General features: G+C 42.1%; 1 protein-coding gene across 9 annotated transcripts in view; it reads left to right on the top strand.

Moving 5' to 3' along the window:
* The window catches only part of WNK2 (WNK lysine deficient protein kinase 2), a 2812908-nt gene that overhangs the window by 1517462 nt on the left and 1279316 nt on the right, over positions 1–16130 (top strand). For all 9 annotated transcript variants that reach the window (XM_044078134.1, XM_044078133.1, XM_044078139.1 and 6 more), the window contains exon 7: positions 14888–15173. In XM_044078134.1, coding sequence (XP_043934069.1) covers positions 14888–15173 — 286 coding nt within the window. The remainder of the gene's footprint in view (positions 1–14887; positions 15174–16130) is intronic.

The raw sequence follows: 16130 nt of genomic DNA, 5'->3' as shown, positions 1-16130 counted from the left end.
GCTATGTTAGAAACCTGGGTGGAAACTCCCAGATATGCTCAGAATTAGTCCAAAATGATAAAAAATCACTGAACCCACAGACATTGCCAACATACTGGCAGACAGGTTCAGTGCAAATTTCTCCCTCCCTCCCCAAAGGAGAAATACCTATCCCACCAGAGTCTAGCCACCTAAACAACCCAGATGCCCAGGTGAGAGCTGCTCTCTCTAAAGCAAAAAACAGCATCAATGGGACCGGACGGTATCCCCGGCTGTGTGCTACATGAACTCAATGAGGAACTAAACCCACACATAAGGCTGCTGTTTAATCTTAGCCTTACTACAGGATACGTGCCAAAGAATGGCGTCGGCAACTGTGGTCCCACTCCACAAAGGCGGTGCTTCTACGGACCCTGGAAATTACCGCCCCATAAGCTTGACGAGCCTTGTCTGCAAAGCTATGGAGAGGATCATAATGGAACTCATAAATAAAGACATTGGGGACCTACAGACACTGGATACTACCCAATTTGGCTTTGTCAAGGGCAGATCCTGCCTCTTGAACTTGGTCGACTTTTTCGAAACAGTCACTAAGGCCATTGATGAGGGTAAGGCAGTTCACACAGCCTACCTTGACCTAGCAAAAGCGTTCGACACAATACCCCACTCAGGCATCATAGAAAAGCTCAACAGCTTAGATGTAAACCCATATGTCACAAGATGGGTTGCAAACTGGCTCAAGGACAAGAACACACAGGGTTAGAGTTGCTGGTGCCATGTCAGACTCTAAGCCGGTCACGAGCGGTGTCCCACAGGGCTCAGTCCTGAGCCCCCTCTTGTTCGGCATTTATTTTTCTGAAGTGCAGGCAAACATAGGGGGATTGTGGCTGACAAAATTTGCAGATGACTGCAAACTGGGCACCATAATTGACGCTCCATCAGACACAGACATCCTCCAGAAAGGTCTCATAGAAATGGATAACTGGTGCCAGAGCCATGGCCTTAAGCTAAATGCCAAAAAATGTATAGTCATACCCTTTGGGAAAAACAAGGTAACCCCTAATTACCACATAGGTGGTAATCCATTAAACACGGAAGAAGTTATCAGGGACCTGGGGACCCAAGTTGACAGTAACCTCTCTTTTGACACTCACATTGCCAAAGTGGTTAGGAAGACCTTCTACATTGCCCACCTGATCATGAAGGGATTCACATCCAGATCAGGAGAGGTCATTGTACCCTGTACTCTTCACTTATCAGACCAATGATTGAGTACAACGCCCCATTCGAATGTACCTTACCCGACACCTGCAGCAATTGGAAAGACCCCAAAAGTTCCTCACCAAAAGGATAAAGGGGCTCAAACATATGTCATACGATGCCCGACTGAAGAAACTCCAGCTCTATTCAGTCGCATACCGTCTGCTCAGAGGTGATCTGTGCCTGACATACAAGGCCATGTCCAACCCGAATTAATGGACATGCTCCACATCAAAAAATCCAAATCCACCAGAGCCACGAGAGCAAGAGACTTAAACCTCAACACGGATATAAATAGGACGTGCTGGAGGGACAGATTCATCACCCAGAGACTCCCTACACTATGGAACAGAATCCCAGCCCATGTGAGGCAGAGCCCCTCACTGACTCTGTTCAAGAGAAATCTTGACGAGTGGATGAGAGATCGTAGGTTTACCCCGGGAATCATCTCTGTATCACTGCTGGACAGAGGCACAGCAAACTAATGGGTATAGTATTCTCATCCTAAGGGGTGGTGAAAGCCACACACACTCTGGCTAGGCTTTTAAATGCCCTAGGGCAGATAGCCTAGTATGAACCTATATATGCATATATATATATATATATATGTGTGTGTATATACACATATATACGTAGATATATGCATATATATATATATATATATATATATATATATGTATGTATGGGTCTACTTTGTTTCATTGAAAACTCATTTCACTGAATTTCATTTCACCCTGACTAAATCGCTGAAAGCTCAAATTAGTGAAAACTCATTTCACTGAAGTGAAGTACTGGCACGGTGTAGAGTACTGTAAGCCAAGTAGAAGGTATATGCCCTTTTCCCCACTGTAGTGCAATCCTGGAGGTAGTATGTATAGTTAGGGGTGTGGGGGGTGACAGTGCCTCCCCACAATTGGGAGTTTGTAGCCTCCTACTTAGTTTGGGTGTATACTGTCTTCTGGAAAGAGTTGGACATTGGTATTGTAAGTGTACATGTCTATCGTTTAAAATGTATCATTTTAAAACTTCTGTGAAATATAATATAAAACCAAACTGGGGGGGCTACACCCCCCACACACCCCCAGTGCAAAAGGCTGTGTCCCACGAACTATATATACTAAGGATCGCACTACAGTGGGGAAAAGGGCATATACCTTTTACCTACCTTCTAGTACTCTGTAAAGTACCAGTACTTCACTTCAGTGAAATGAGTTTTCAGTAATTTGAGCTTTCTGTGATTTGGTTGGGGTAAATTCAAATGAGCTTTCAATGAAACAAAGTAGACCCATATATATATATATATATATATATATATAGACACACACATATATATATATATATAGTCTTGCCATTTTAAAAAACCTGTGTGTGTTTATATATACATATATATATCTATATATATATATATATATCTATATATATAAAATGGGTCTACTTGAAAAGATCAAAATCGCACATTAACGAAATATGACATGACCAAGACGACATAGCCAAAACCTCACATAAATGAACACTCAGAACACTGATAAGGAACTCTGGGAAACTAACCAGTTGTCCATCAAAGCAAAAAACACAAACCAAAGCAAATCAAGTCCTCCCCCCCAACTAACTAGATTTTTTTCAACAATTCTTGCCATTTAAAAAACCTAGCATTTCTGTACTACCATTTGTTTCCTGTCTAGGAAACCTCAGATGTATTAGGGGGAACCTTGGATATATTAGAGGCTTATTTGTTATAAAAATGTACTGCTTATACAAACATTAATATTGTGTTCAAGACGTTTGATGTGGGGCATTGTTTTTACTTTGACAGAGACTAGATCTGTTCATGCAGTGCTGATGTTAACACTGTGACAACTTACCTGACATTTTTCTGACAGACTAGTCCTTGCTTCATTCGAAATAGTGATAAGATTATACATTGGAGCATGTGCATTGTTTGAATATTTATAGTTTGCATTCATATTGTGAAAACTTGCCCACCATTTTTTCTACGTCAGACTATTGTTAGTAATAAGGGACTCCAACATTTTGCGAGTTTACAGTTTTTTTTTCTTTTATTGGGAATGTACTGCTTATGTGCACGCTGAGATAACTTGCCTGCTTTTACTCTTGTCAGATTACTTTTACTTCAGATTAGTTCTTACATGGTTTACTGTACTGCTTGTGAATTTACTAATTTTGTACTGCTTGTATTCATGCTGTGACATGTTACACTACTTGTTTCAACCTTAATTCATAATATATAGCCCCATGAAACAGACGGGTAGCATGTTTCTGCTACCTTCCAAAGCTTACCCTCTGGATTTAGATGGGAAAGTTTGGAGGCTGTTTGCCAACATGTCTCTAGTAGCTACAAATTTTGTAATATGGGCAGAGAGGTGCCTAGCAACCCTAGCTTTTATTCTGCTTACTAGACATTCTTGAGTAAGATATCAGTTCCTCTCACATGCCTAAGAACAACTAGAGATGTTAAGAGCAGTCTGAAACATTTCTAATAAAGGGATAGTTACAGCTTCATGGTTGCTAGACTTACATGCCTTCCTTTTTCAGCCTTTCTTCTAGCTTTTTTTTTTTTTTTTTTTGCTTAAGAAACTCCCATCAACTGACTCAGATCTTTACCCTTTGGCAGTTGATTGTCAGAGACACACAGGGATTAAAAGTGATTCAAGTGGGAAACATTTGCGACAGGATGCAAAAACATCTTTTTTCGGGTGGGGTCTCCCACTTTCCAAACCTGACAGAATTATTTCCTCTAGTATTTCTGCTTTGCTTGCCCTAGCATTCATTTAATCATTGCCAGTTTTCAAAGGCTGTCATTCCAAATTACATCTAATAACATTAAAGACCCTTTGCAGAGGCTTATTTTTAAATGTTACTCCCTATCAATATTTGGGTAAAATCCAGTATTCTAGGTATCAGCCTTTTAAAACCTGATACTTTATTCACTAGAGAAGTTTTATGCCATCATGGAACTTAAGCTTTCTGAACTTTTATATCAGGATCACACTACAAGTCTTAATACATTGCCTCTTGAGCTTGATATATGGGACTGCATATAGGCTATTACAAGTATCCCCTTGTTTTCCTCTACCTCAATCTGTGTCTTAAGAACTCCCCATGTTTTCTTTAAAGAGCAGTTCCTATAAGGGTAAAGGTACAAGGACTGTGCATTCTCAGACAGACTAGAGCACACAATTTTTAAATAGTTGTACAACACCATAGTGATGTGGTGCATCAACAACGCAGGGGACAAAGGAACATACCCTTATTCAAGCTGGCTATGAACACTTGACAGCTAGCCCTTCAGCATTACCTAATTCTTTAAGCATCTTTCTTTCTGTTAGAGCAAAACATAGTGACCCACTAAAAAGACCTTTGTCAGGACAGAACCTCAGGAAGATGCTCTGTATGTTGTCTTCCAGGTATTCATCCAGTTCTGGGGAACACTTTAAACAGATCGTAAGCCTCCTTTCAAAATGCACAATATATACCTTTTATTTTTCCCCCTTCGATAGATTTTTTTCTTTATGCAACTCCACCCTTTATACTGATGTTGAAGGTATTTTCTGAGTAGTCAGAAGGACTCTCCAAACAATGTTTGTAGTTAATCCATTTTTGTCCAGGAAGCATTGTTTGTTCCTTGTCTGGAACTGGCCAAGGGCAAATACGTATATTCCCTCATGATCTGCATCTGCTCACACAAGACAGGTGGAGTTCAACTCATTGCACCCTATTACATCTTAAATATCTGCCTAGATTCTGATACCTTTTAGTCACTTCTTTTTTGAGGACATGCAGCAGGCAATAAATGCTGCTACTAGAAATATCTTATTTGGCCGTTTTGGAAGACTTTTCCAGTCGGTGCCTGCCTACCTAATAGCCAGTTGTCTATCTGGGATTGTACCAATGGTGCTCAAAATATTGGTGTCCATTTTTAGCCTCTGGCCTTAGAACTGCTTTGTTTAGTTGCATCTCATGACCAATTCAGTATGTGTATATATATATATATATATATATATATATATATATATATATATATATATATATATATATATATGTATGCATGTCCATAGAGCTGTCTTTTCCGTCAATGTTTTCTTAGTAAAACAATTTTTGATAGGAGAGTTTCACATGAGATTTCCTTGCAAACAGGTTTCCCTTTCATGGGATCTTAAGTTTCTGCTGGGAAAAGTGAATCTTATCTCTATCTGAACCTGCACATCCCAGGTATTTAGGGTTCAGTATAACAAACAAAAGGTTCTTTTCTTTGCTCTGACATCTGCAAGATTAGTATACGAGTTGCAAGATCTTTTGGTGGGTAAACCCTTGCTGCTTTGCTTTTGGGATGGGGTATCACTAAGAACAAATTCTTCATTCCTGCCCAAGTTAATTTATTTTTTTTCTTTGAATCCCTCAATCAATCTTCCGGTGTTCTGTTGTAACTTTCAAAGGATTCTTCATACTCTGGGCATTCATACACAGCTCAGGTACTATCTTGGCAGAACCAAGTCCTTTAGAAATGCCAGTTGACTATGTATCTCAAATGTATGGACTAAAAAACAGAAAAACAATGTATGCACCATGTTAAACCATTCCAGGTAGTATTAAGGCACACACTTTGCTGGCATATTAGAAATGGGTACATTGTAGACACTTTCTAGAAACTGTTATGTGATCCTCTGTATATATATATATATATATATATATATCTCCAAGGAACTGCATACTGGATTCTTTGTTTAGATCCAGGGCTGGTGATGCTAGGACCATTCTCCAGGGCTTCCTGGATCCATATTCTTCCACCTTCCAGGTTGATTAAGCTATGGTATTGTACCTATAGGCTACTGCAACAGTGACAGTGATGAATATAGTACAGTCATGTAAGTTTGTAATGTAAGCTCCACTGGCTTGAACTGCCCAACCTCCTAACCTACAATCAGTTCTGCCTCACTCATTCTGTTACCTCCCCAATAAGTGTCCTTCACTCAAAAACCTAGTACATCATCACTCTGCCAAAAGGCCTCTTAGATCATCAAGCAAACTACTACTAGAAGTCACCAACAGCTACAATAGCTTTGGAGACACACTGTATAGGTTCATAGGTTTATACTAGGCTATCTGCCCTAAGGCATTTATAAGCCTAGCCCAAAGTTATGTGGCTTACGCCACCCCTTATGTTAGAAATAATGTGCCCATTAGTTTGTTGTGCCTCTGTCCAGCAGTGACACAGAGATGATTCCCGGGGTAAACCTACGATCTCCCATCCACCGGTCAAGATTTCTCTTGAACAGAGCCAGTGAGGTGCTCTGCCTCACATGGACCGGGATTTTATTCCACAGCATGGGGAGTCTCTGGGTGATAAATCTATCCCTCCAGCACGTCTTATTTATGTCCGTGCTAAGGTTTAAGTCACTTGCTCTAGTGGTTCTGGTGGATTTGGATTTTTTGAGGTGGAGCATGTCCATTAATTCTGGGTTGGTCATGGCCTTGTATGTCAGGCACAGGTCACCTCTGAGCAGACGGTATGCAACTGAATAGAGTTGGAGTTTCTTCAGTCTGGCAGTATATGACAGGTTTTGGAGTCCCTTTATCCTTTTGGTGAGGAACTTTTGGGGTCTCTCCAATTGCTGAAGGTGTCGGGTGAGATGCATCCCGAATGGGGCATTGTACTCGATCATTGGTCTGATAAGTGAAGAGTACAGGGGAACAATGACCTCACTTGATCTGGATGTGAATCCCTTCATGATCAGATGGGCAATGTAGAAGGTCTTTCGAACCACTTTAGCAACGTGAGTGTCAAACGAGAGGCCACTGTCAACCTGGGTACCCAGGTCCCTGATAACCTCTTCTGTGCTTAGTGGGTTGCCAACTATATGGTAGCTTGGGGGTTACCTTGTTTTTCCCGAAGGGTATGACTATACACTTTTTTGCGTTTAACTTCAGGCCATGGCTCTGGCACCAGCTATCAATTTCCGTGAGACCCCTCTGAAGGATGTCTGTGTCCGATGTACTATCCACTATGGCACCCAGTTTGCAGTCATCTGCAAACTTTGTCAGCCATAGTCCTCCTATGTTTGCCTGCACTTCAGAAAAATAAATGCCGAACAAGAGGGGGCCCAGGACTGAGCCCTGTGGGACACCGCTCGTGACCGGCTTAGAGTCTGACATGGCACCAGCAACTCTAACCCTGTGTGTTCTGTCCTTGAGCCAGTTTGCAACCCATCTTGTGACATATGGGTTTACATCTAAGCTGGTGAGCTTTTCTATGATGCCCGAGTGGGGTATTGTGTCGAAAGCTTTTGCTAGGTCAAGGTAGGCTGTGTGAACTGCCTTACCCTCATCAATGGCCTTAGTGACTGTTTCGAAAAAGTCGACCAAGTTCAAGAGGCAGGATCTGCCCTTGACAAAGCCAAATTGGGTAGGATCCATTGTCTGTAGGTCCCCAATGTCTTTATTTATGAGTTCCATTATGATCCTCTCCATAGCTTTGCAGACAAGGCTCGTCAAGCTTATGGGGCGGTAATTTCCAGGGTCCGTAGAAGCACCGCCTTTGTGGAGTGGGACCACAGTTGCCGTACGCCATTCTTTGGGTACATATCCTGTAGTAAGGCTAAGATTAAACAGCAGCCTTATCTGTGGGTTTAGTTCCTCATTGAGTTCGTGTAGCACACAGCCGGGAATACCGTCCGGTCCCATTGATGCTGTGTTTTTTGCTTTAGAGAGAGCAGCTCTCACCTGGGCATCTGAGATGTTTGGGAGGCTAGACTCTGGTGGGATAGATATTTCTCCTTTTGGGGGGGAGGGAGGGGAGAAATTTGCACTGAACCTGCCTGCCAGTATGTTGGCAATGTCTGTGGGTTCAGTGATTTTTTTATCATTTTGGACTAATTCTGAGCATATCTGGGAGTTTCCACCCAGGCTGAAAGACAAGTTTATCCAGCTAAATCCTCCAATGGCACCTCTGGATTTAAAAGGTATCAGAAATGTCAGGGTAAAATGCTTAACTCTGACAGGCATACCCTTTGTGTCTATCGTTTGTGGAAAGTCCACTTTCAAGAAAGTTGCTCAATTTGTCATGGTTTCTCTACCCATACACTTACTGAGTGTAAGAACAAATTAATACTTAAGGGGCTTTTAAAATCTGATTTTAGAGAGTCCATTTCTGAGTCTAGTGAAGCCAGCCTTCATCATCATCCTCTTCTTCCATTAGTAAGAAAAGACCTTCTTTGCCAAAGAGTTCTTCGGCACCGAAAGATGTATGTGACTCAGCACCTACAAAATTATCAGAGCTGACATTGACTTCCTCGGCACACAGAGAGATTTCGGTGCCAGAACAGTCAGAGCTGCCTTTGCTCCCAAGGACAAAATATTCACCAACTAGTGACCCTTTTAAGGACAAGCCACCAAGCCCTTTCCTCAAAGTGAGACCCCCCCCCGGTCTTCTTTGACTGCCTCAATTCGATCCACTAAGAGTCTCTCAGAGGCTGACATTATGAGACTGGTGAATCAGCTCCTGACAGCGAGGGGATTGTCCTCAGTAACAAGCCACTCTGGCATTAGAATCAGCCTACTTATGACACCACCCATTCCTCATCCTCCAAGTCGTATTGAGTTATTGGAGCCCTCGGTTCTGACACTCCCAGCTTTGACTATCTCTGTTCCATTATTATTCTTTTCTCCATTACTGAGAGCTGCTTTGAACTCCTCTGGGCTTTTGACACTGGAGGCCTTCCCAGGTCGAGACTCTCTGGCCAGGTCTGGGGTGCAGGGGGCAGTTTCCTTAACTTTGGATCTGTCCATGCCCCTTGGTGCCACGGCCTTTGTAGGATCAACACAGGCCTCTGTTTCGGGGGTCACCTCCTTGGTGCTAGGTGTGACCCTGGTTCAGAAGGAGTATATTTCAGTTCCAGGCTCCCATCTCTCTGTGGGGGGGGGGGGGGGCTGGCATTCTTTACCGAGGAGAAGGCTTTGTCCACTGGGGACTCACAATCCTTGCCATCCCTGTCGGGACTCGTTTTTACATCCCCTCGACTGAGCTGCCATCCCTCTCATCCCCAGGACAGCGGGTACAAAAGTCCCAGGATAGACTCTTTTTGTTGGTTTCCTCTTTGGACACTTCCTTGGATCATCCCCCCGAGGAAGTAACTGCAAATAAGTTCAAGAGGAAGCACTTAGACTCCCCGGAGGAGTCTTTCACCAAAGATACTGATTATGATGAAGGAGAAGGTCCCCCCAAGTCATCCCCTGATGATGTTTCCTTTGGGGACATCTTCAAAACCTGAAACAGATGGGTGGCTGGTCCTCCATCCAGTCTTCCTCAGAAGAGTCTGTATACCTGGAGACTTTTCTTGCCCAACCCTCTACTTCTTGGATTTCTCCGCCCGCTGACAGTGTCCTTAAGTTGTTCGCTCAGCAGGTATGGAAGATGCTTGACTCCATCAAGCTGATCCCCAAGAGGCCTGATCGTATCCTATCAGCACCTAAGGCTGAGCCACACTGGTCTAAAGGCATATCCGTTGACACCATGGTGATAGTGGCAGCCACAAAGAAGAAACTTGCTGAGAAAAGTCCATCTATCCATCCTCCTAACAAGAAGTCTAGGACTTGGGATAGGTTTGGGAAGCATGTTTATGCTTCAATGACCTTTGCCCTTAGTTCTTTGAATTATATTGCACACTTTACAAGATCTCAGAGGGATCTGATCAAGGAGCTCTCAGATTCCCTCTCAGGAGCAGTAGCTGAAGGGGTACATGACAAAGTTACCTTTCAGCTAGCAACCCTTGATGCATTTTCTAACTCATCCATGAGGCTGATTGCTTATGCAGCTGAAGGAATGACTAGAGCATGAGTGCAGGCATAGCCATTAGAAGGCACTCCTGAATGCGCTTGTGTGACTTTGCAAAGCCATTTAAAGCACCATTCATCAGCACTTCGTTTGATGGTTCTGCCCTTTTTGGTCCCAAAGTAAAAGACACTTTAGCCAGATGTGAGAAAGATAGCAAGACCCTTTCTGCCATTGGCATACATTTTTCCACTCCTCAGTGGCCTTACTCTAGGAAACAGAGAAGTGGGAGACTGTGGTTCAAAAAAGCCAAAGGGCCTTTCCAGAATTTACGCAGCAAAGACTTTCCTGGGGCAGAGGGGGAATTAATGGAAGACGCTGCCCCAGAGACAGAAATGGACCGCAAAACCAGGGGTCCAGAGAATCTTTCTCTGGTACTACTTATCAGCACCCCTGAATGTGGGCCTGATTGCCCTCCTCTAGAGGCAGTCAGGGACAACTTTCTTTGCACTAATTTGCCTGTCAAATATTAACTACAGACAAATGAGTGCAGGGAATAATTTCCAGATGTTACAAAATTCCACTATCATTACCCCCAATAACCCAGAAAGAACTCCTGGATGTTTCACCCAGTCAAACGGAAGCAGCAGTCATAGAAATTCAAAAACTGTTGGACAAAGAGTCATCCAAAAAGCCCCACCAGACCAAACAGAATCTGGGTTTTAGTGAAGGTTCTTTTCAGTGTCCAAAAAGCAGGGTACTAGAGACCCATCTTTGATCTCAGCCAGTTCAACAAGGCAGTTTAGACAACCAAATTCCAGATGGTCTCAATACAGTCAATACTTCCTTTCTTGGAAAAAGGCAATGGATGTGCTCAGTAGACCTCCATGACGCCTATTACCATATAAAAAATGGACAAATGCTCCAGGAGGTTTCTGCTCTTCTGGCTGGGAGCCAGTCATTTCCAATTCAGAGCACTGCCCTTTGGACTCACCACAACCCCAGGGTGTTCAGCAAATGCATGGCAGTGGTTGGAGCTCATCTCAGATGGCAGGGCTTTCGAGTTTTTTCTTACCTCGATGGCTGCCACCAGGTGTCAGTTAGAACAACCAAGAGAACACACTGTACACCTCTAGGTATAACAATATATTTTGAAAAGTCAAGCCTATAATTTTCTCAGTAGTTAAACTTATCAGAGCTGACTTGGATACTGTCACAGGAATTGCTTCTCTTCATCCAGAATGCAATGCATCACATTCCAATTCTCTCAAATTCTAAGAAACAACAGAGTGCCAGCAAATTTAGTCCTAAAAGCGCTAGGCTCAATGGCAGCAGCAATAACTCGTGTCCCCTTAGCAAGGTATCACATGCAAATCTTGCAGTGGTTACTTGCCTCCCAGTGGTCTCTGATTTATCAACCAATGTCTTACCTGATTGTAATTACCAACCGCAGCAAACAGGATTTTTTCTGGTGGCTCCATTCCAATCAGATTCTCTTGGGGCAACATTTCATTCTTCCGCAACCCCAAGCCATAGTGACCACAGATGCTTCCCAGAAGGGGGGAGGCTTTATCTGTGAAGAATAGCCCAAGGCATGTAGTCCCAACTAGAGGCCAACTTGCACATCACTGTTCTGGAGATGAGGGCAGTGTTAGCATTGCAAGCATTCCAGGATCTCCTTCCTCTGGGAATGGTAGCAATTCAAATGGACAGCATTTCAGTAGTTTGGTATATCAACAAGCAAAGGGAAACCAAATCTTACCCATTGTGTTGAGAAGCCCTCAGAGTTTGGCAATGGGTGATGTCTTCCAACCACTTTCTCATAGCAACGCATATTCCGAGTTGCTCCAGTGTGATGACGGAGAAACTGAGCAGAACTATTCTCATGCCTCATTGGTCTCTCAATCCTGTAGTGATAAACAACATTTTTCGTCACTGGGGCCAACCTTCCTGCGATCTCTTTGCCTCACCCTCGAACAACAAGTGCAGAAGTTACTTTGCCCTCATTCCCCAAACGGGGAAGTCACCCGGAGATGCTGTTCTTCATGATAGGCCCAGGCCCTCAGTCTTCTCTATGCCTTTCCTCCAACTCCCTTGATATCGCAGTTTCTAAAGAAAGCCAAGAGGATGGAGAACATAATAATCCTCATTGCTCCTTTTTGGCCTCGACAGGTTTGGTTTCCCTTCCTTTGGCCTCACCTTCTTCGGAAGCCATGGATTCTGGACACAGCTCCAGATCTGCTGTCTCATCCGGAAGGCATGGTTCATCCAAATCCCCAACATCTCAAACTCACTGGGTGGCTTTTCCAATTCCCATGATTGCCAGGCATCCTTCCCTATCCTCTCCTGTCTGATGTATAATTGGGGCTCATCACAAACCTTCAACTAGGAAACTATACCAAAGTAAATGGGAAAAATGTGTGAACTGGCCCCTTAACAACAAACTTGATCCTTATTTGAGCCCGATTCATAAGGTTTTGGAATTCTTGGCCAACCTCTATTAATCTGTTTCCTCTGCATCAGCAATTAAAGTTCATCTAGCAGCAATCTTGAACTTTCGTATGGGTTCGATGGCTTACCTTTAATGTCCCACAAACTTTCAAAAGCATTCTTAAAAGGGCTTCTGATGTTAAGACCCCCATTTAAAGAACCAGTTCCTCCTTGGGATCTAACATTAGTCCTACAGTTCCTTAGTTCATCCCCCTTTGAACCATCAGCAACTTGTGACTTAGTTTTATCTTGGAAAACTTAATTTTTAATGGTGGTTATATCTGCTAGAAGAGTATCTGAACTTCAGTCTTTATCCTGCAGACTTCCATATTTAATATTCCTCAAGGATAGGGTTGCACTTAGGACCAATCCATCCTTTTTACCAAAGGTGGTTTCAGAAGCTAGCATAAATCAGACTCTTCAATTGCCAGTCTTCTTCCCTAATGTTACCAATAAAGGGGAGTATTCCCTTCATTTGCTAGACATCCACAGACAACTACATTTTTACCTTCACAGAAAAAAATGATTTCAGAAAATCTGATCAATTATTTGTTGCATTTTCTTCCTTATCACTAGGTAATCCAGTTTCAAAGGTTGCCTAAGCATGGCTTAGAGACTGTATTACATTTATTTGTCAGTTGATAGGGCTCCAACTACCATGCACAGTTAAAGCACATTCAACCAGAGTAGTGGCAACTTCTGCAGTTTTTCATGCCAAAGCATCCTTTGATGACATTTGTGCAGCGGCCATTTGGTCTTCTCCACATACTTTTAGCACTCATTACAAATTGGATCAGGTCTCGAGGGGACGGGCATCATTTGGTTCAGTGTTGCTTAGGAACATTCTTCCATGAGACCTCCCAAGACTAAAGTAGCTGGGGACTCTGTCCCACAGTCAAGGACAACATCAGATAAAGAAGTTATGTCTTACCATAACGTTCCATCTGTGTTGTCGATCTTCACTAATCCTTGACATTAACCTCCTCCTTCCCCCATCCTGAAACTCTTAGTGGACCGAATCTTCCATGGCTGGCTTTATATTATGGACACATATCTGGTTTCCGACTATTATTTTTTTTATTTCTATTATTATTATTATATTATTACTATTATTATTACTATAACTTCTGCGTGTCTGTCTATCACTATGTTGAGCAAACTCGATCTGAGGTAATTTTGAGAGGAGCATTATAGGTAGACCCTGGCTCGAGAGTTTGGAAGGCGCAAGCTGAAGTAAACAGCTGAGTCAGTTCCGAGGCTCCGAACCGAGCCCACAGTCTAGGATTAGTGAAGATCGACAACACAGATGGAACGTTATGGTAAGACATCATTTCTTTTTGAATTGACTTTTCCACATGTAACAATGCTTAAGATTCAATGATCGTGCAGCTTCTTGATCATAAGCTTCACTTGGGGGGGGGGGGTTCTCAGTTTTTACATTGTCTTTTTAGTCTCTTCCCACATGTACTTGACTAATATAACAGAATCTTTTTTTAATCCATGTAACAAAATACTTCTGGCCAGCTACACATTTTTACAGCTTTTTTGTAGCTTGCATCAAGTTGTTCATCTTGCTTGTACCTCTACAGAAGATGTACAGTTTCTTTACACACAGTTGCACTCAGTTTTCACATAAGGAGCCTGATAGTATAGTACAGAAGTGCCGTGTAGTACCAGTCATAGACGTTACTCATAAACAGCAAAAAGAACAGCATTTCTGCAGTGTTACAAATAACACTTTTTTCAACTGAGCTGGTATATGATGTTGGATAATGAGTAGCTCATTAATGGCTGTGCCCCCACCTCACTATTAAGGGTTAATCTGTTTTATATGTGAAGCAAATGCTAAGTACGTATATGACTGCCAGACACTTTGATTCTTATACTTTCTGACAAACAGCCTACTCACTTTGAAATTTGCCTTTTTAAATCTGTGTGTGTGTGTGTGTGTGTGTGTGTGTGTGCATGATGTCCTTTCCTACATTAATTAGTGTATGTATTAGTACATACTCTTTAGTGTGCAGCATAGCTATGATCAGGTTCTAAAATAGCAGTTCTAGAGACCCGGAATATGAAATGTTTTTTGCAGATTTGTAATGTCACCTGAGAAATGAAATAGAACAACAGACAAAAATGCATTTTCAGGCGAGAGTAATACTTATAACGTATACCATGTTGATACCTCTGTGTTTGAAAAGTCACATTTAACATTTTACAAGATGCAGCAGGAAATAATTCTGAGGTAAGATCAGAGGCAGTCGATGCATTTGTTTTTAAGGATTATTATTCTGCAACGGGAATGGTATGGACAGAGTTTGTATGTAGCATTATTTTAATTGTGAACAATTTATTGGTAAATATGCTTTTCTTTAGATTGACTCTGGATTCTTTCAAGAAAGTGATGCCAAGATAGTTGCAAAATCAATACGGGACAGAGTGGCATTAATTAAATGGAGACGCGAGAAAAACAGACCAGCAAAAGAGACTGAAGAACAGAAAGAGGCCGAAGCCGTAGAAACAACAAATGCACCTCAGACACAGGCTCAGGTTTCATGTGTTCCCCAGGCTGCACAGCTTCCTTGGTCAGAACCAGAAGAGACTGAAGCAGACCAGCATGCTGCCCAGCTTGATCTGCATGATGGTACTGCTTCAGCACCATGTAAGTGTTGCAGACATTTTTTCAGTTTTTTGTAGTTTGCCCTGAATTTATCTTTTGCTTGTACTTCTTATGGGGAACGTATAGTTCCTTTGCACACAGTTTTCACATAAGGAATCTGACAGTACCATATAGTATTGTAATGTAGTACCAGTTGTGGACATTACTCATAAATATTGTTTGCCGGATAAAATTTCGAAAAGATAGATGTTCAGTGGAAATATCTTTTGTCACTAATATTTATTTTATATGTTAACTTTTACCAGACACTACTACTAGGGGTTGTTACCACTTAGGTGTTCTGTGCCTCAGTGTAATCACCTTGTTTGGAGTTTACTTGTATCTCAGTAAAAACTAAGAGTTTGCAAACATTATTGAGTATAACCGAATAACAGTGATACATAGGTTGCATGATTATACTTGTGACACAGCAATGCGACATGTAGTATATCATTTATTTTAGCTAAGCAGTAGGTCATGTACAAAAGCTATACCTTAAAAACAATGTGTAACTGCTTGATTACAAATATTTTGCAAAGAAATGTTGCAATTTAAGTTGATGTTATGTGCCTTTTGGATACCCTTTCATTGTAATAGCTTCCAGAAAAAATAAAAAATGTAGTCAATGGTTTTGCACACAATTTTTTTAGGGTGGTTTTGCTATAAATTTGGCTACAAAAAGTGGGGAAGGCACCTGGTTGAAGTAGTTTGAAAAGAAGACCCTAGGAGTAGATCAACTCTTTATCAGATTGGTAACCATATGGCTTTGGGGAGAGAGTAGTGTAGTTCCTGGGGGGGGGGGGGGATTTGAAATGAATTGGTAGATTTTGTTTTTAATGAACTGCAGAATGAATGAGGTATTTTAGATGTTGTGGCTATGATGGCCCATATTTAAATTGAGCAAGGAGGACTCCTTTGCCTATTGCAACTCTAGCTGGTTCAAAGAGAAAGGGAGATATT

This window comes from Protopterus annectens, chromosome 7.part0, assembly GCF_019279795.1.
Source record: "Protopterus annectens isolate FY-2018-M chromosome 7.part0, PAN1.0, whole genome shotgun sequence".
NCBI lineage: Eukaryota > Metazoa > Chordata > Ceratodontiformes > Protopteridae > Protopterus > Protopterus annectens.
The sequence above is the reverse complement of the archived record's forward strand: the minus strand, read 5'-3'. Positions and strand labels throughout refer to the sequence as shown.